Source organism: Tinamus guttatus, unplaced genomic scaffold (assembly GCF_059628265.1).
Source record: "Tinamus guttatus ecotype Peru unplaced genomic scaffold, ASM5962826v1 Tinamus_guttatus_pri_ptg000314l, whole genome shotgun sequence".
Classification (NCBI taxonomy): Eukaryota; Metazoa; Chordata; class Aves; order Tinamiformes; family Tinamidae; genus Tinamus; species Tinamus guttatus.
Window position 1 is genome coordinate 6,066,306 of NW_028288848.1, and position 3,303 is coordinate 6,069,608.

General features: G+C 52.1%; 1 protein-coding gene across 1 annotated transcript; it reads left to right on the top strand.

The window, feature by feature from the left end:
- Positions 1–1,681: 1,681 nt before the first annotated feature.
- CUNH10orf95 (chromosome unknown C10orf95 homolog) lies at positions 1,682–2,409 on the top strand. Its single transcript, XM_010228304.2, has one exon. It carries the CDS (start codon positions 1,682–1,684, stop codon positions 2,348–2,350), a length of 669 nt encoding a protein of 222 aa, XP_010226606.2. The 3' UTR covers positions 2,351–2,409.
- The last annotated feature ends 894 nt before the right edge of the window (positions 2,410–3,303 follow it).

The following is a 3,303-nucleotide window of genomic DNA, read 5'->3' on the forward strand; positions in this document are numbered from 1 at the left end:
GAGGCTCCTTGCTCTGCCCTGGCTGCAGAGAAGGCCCTGGAGCCTTGAGGCTGTTGGGCAAAATGCAGGATGGCCCCAGGGGACCCCACATGTGTCAGCTGCAGCCTTTGGGCTGGGGTAAATGCGGGAACCATCCTGCCCCTGAGCTGGGTGGGCTTCAGTCAATGCTATTGGAGCTTTATGTTGTCTGAAGCTGTTTAATGCCTTTGTATAGGCTCTAGCAGAGCTCTTCACCTTTTATTTCTCCCCTCCTCTGTGGGCGGGCAGCACACAGTGTGCTCTGCCTTCCAACCTGTGCCTCTGCCCAAAGGTACAGCCTGCTCTTGCCTAAATCAATAATTCAGTGCCGTTCGCCTGTGTCCAGGAGCTCTGCACCTGTGGCAGTCGGGCTGGAGCTGGGCTTGTTTACTAAGCTCGAGTGACGGGAACAACTTGTGCCGTTCAGAAGAGCCCTCGTTGTGCAGCGCCCGGCACTGCTGGTGGCAGCTGTTCCTCAATCTGCGGACGCCGAATTTCCTGTTAGGCTGGTGGAAAATGCTGAATTTGGGGATGAGTCTCATCTTCCCTTTTTGGTCAGCATCCTTGTGACAGGCAACTCTGAGGTGATCTTAGAAAATAAATACCTGCAGGGTCAGTGTGTGCTGTGGGGAAACCTCACCTCCTTCAGCTCTGCGCGTGGCCCTTTCCTGCCTCTGCTAAGAAGCTTTTTGATAGCAAAGGACAAAGCTTGTGCGATGCATAACTTCCCTTCCTGCCCTTGGGGACAGGACAGTGACTCAGAGAGGACGTTGCTTAATGCTCTGAAGGGCGCTTGGGTTGTCCAGCAGTGACAGACGAGGAGCAGGGTGCAGCTGTGGGGCAGCTAGTTGCACCCTGAAATAAGGGCTGCTCTGGGGAAAATTGAGATCAAAATAAGATGCCCTAATATGAAAGCTTGCAGAGGAAGTGCTCATGGTCCTTGGAGATATATATAATATTTTTTCCCTTCCTTGAGACAGATGTCAAATGCCTCTCTCGCTTCCCAGATGAAGCAGAAAGTGGAACTTTGAGATGTGTGACTCGCTACCAGCTCCAGGCTGGGTATGGCTGGAGGAAAAGAGGGACCTGAGGATAGTTTAAAAGAGCTGCTTGTCCAGACAGGGTGGCAGTGGAGGTGAAACGAATGTGTCATGGGTCAGCAGGGCCAGCCTGTGTCCCCTCTTCCTCCTCTTTGCTTTATTTTCAGGATGTTTCCTTTTGTGCCTGCATTCCCTATTCTTTTGCCTGCTCAGGGATGCCTTGGCTTCTTGCAGTCATTCTTGCTACCTCCCAACTGTGCAAAGCTGTGTCATGGCAAGGAGGTCATCTCTTCTGCCCTCAGTGGTTTTAGGACAGTTTATTCCCATTCTTTGTATCCCAGGGAGCCTGGTGGGTTAAGTGATGAGTCTTGCAGAGCAGCTAAGGGGAGGTTTCTGGCATTGCTGGTCTCTTGTATGCTACAACCCCTGCAAGCTGCAGATGTGGGGAGCTCCTTTGGTTAAGTAGCTGCTAAATTTACAGTGCTGGGGATACTAATTTATTTAAATCCAGTTTGGTAACTGTTTAAAATTGTTTATGGTCTTTGTTCTCCTCTTTTCACAGCTTGTGAGACCCAGCAGCTGCTCTGGAGAAATGTCCCCTGTGTAACTCTGGCTCCTGTACCATGTACCAGTCTGGGTTTGTGCCCCGGGAGTATTACCCAGCCGTGATCCCCCCCTCTGCCTACCTGCCGCTGCGAGCCGGGAGGGTGGATGACACAGCCAGCCCCGTCATGTTCCCTCCCATCCACGTGCACAACCTCTACAGCCGCCCCGTCACCTTCGTGGTGGACAGGAACAGCTACCCTGACTATGTGGGGAATCAGGTGGAGTATCATCACGTCTACAGTGCCTCTAATCCCTACTTGCATCCGTACTACACCTGGCACTTTCCCCCTGTGGTCCCCATTCCTCTGTACAATCCCTATGCAACCTATAATCCCTACACCACCTACCAAAGGCCAGAGCAGCATCGAGACGCTTGGCCAGAAGGCTTCACGATGAGAGGGGAGCTTCAATGGGGGAAGCTCAGCAAGGTGTTTGGACCAAGGAAAGAGCTCCCAGAATTTGTGAAGGATGATCTCCGAAGGGTTTATGGCACCTACCCACAGACCAGCGTCTCCATAACTTATAGGAATGGGGAGTTCTTGGTCAAAGGAGACCCCAAGGTAGGAGAGCAGGAATACACAGTGGAAAAAAAAGTCATCCAGCGGGCTTTGACGCCCAGTGCCAGCGAGGCAGATGACAGCAGCGAGGACCGGAATCGGAAGAAGAAGAAGAAATTGAGACACTGATGTCACCTCCTGGGCAGATGCTCCAGAGCCCTCATGGGAGCCCATTGGCAGCTGCTCTTGGTGCACCAAGGGCACCACCACTGCTGGTGGCTTTTTAGCTGCTCCCCGTCCTCCACAAGCTTATGGCAGCTTTCCCTGGTGTAACGCGCGGTGCACAATGCCCATCCTGCTGAGGAAGCGTGTGGCATTGTACTCTCTCGGGGATCAGCCCTTCGGTTCTGGCTTGAAATGAGTGTTTGTTTTCCACAGCATCTATGGAGTGAGCACAGTCCGGTGGGGAGGATTTCCAGGCAGCCGCCCTTGGTAGAAGCTGGGCCTCTTCACTGCCCAAGGGAAGCTCCTGGCAGCCGGCCCCCTTCCTGGCAGTCCCATAAGGAGACCAAAGCTGAATTTCCTCCAAGTTGGAAGCAGTGCAGGTCCCAGAGGGGAAAGCTCTTAAGCACTGTAACAAGGGTGATTGCCTGTATACCTTGTCACTGTTGTTTTATGACCATGCTGTTGTGCTTAATCACCACGTGAGGCTTGTACACAGCACTTCCCTACATGCTGACAGAAGATCTTGGTGTCCCTGTCCCTTTACACTTGGTAATCTGGTGCTTGGTTCTCCGGGCAATGTGTCCATGTTCAAATTGTTGCTCAAGGCCCCACTTAGAGCCTGACCTGGCTGTGCCTGGAGGTGCTGAATCCCCTGCCAAGTTCCTGGAGTTGTGTGAACCACAGCACTTCTACGGGTTGGTCTCTTGGAAGGGTGGACTTCAGGGAGTTGTGGAAACCTGGAGGGGTTTGAGGGACTTGCTTGCAAACTTCTGTATCTTTTAAATCATTATTAGTAAACAATAATAAAAAAATGCAAATAGCCATCCTTGTAGTTTTTTAGCTGCCTGACTGCAGTCTTTTCCGTGGGTACCTTTCAAAAAGTAGCCAATCCAAGTTGGGAACATGATGTGTGGCTC

Bases quoted from the DNA above. Each gene is read 5' to 3' on its own strand.
- CUNH10orf95 (XM_010228304.2), top strand. From the start codon at position 1,682: ATGTACCAGTCTGGGTTTGTGCCCCGGGAGTATTACCCAGCCGTGATC.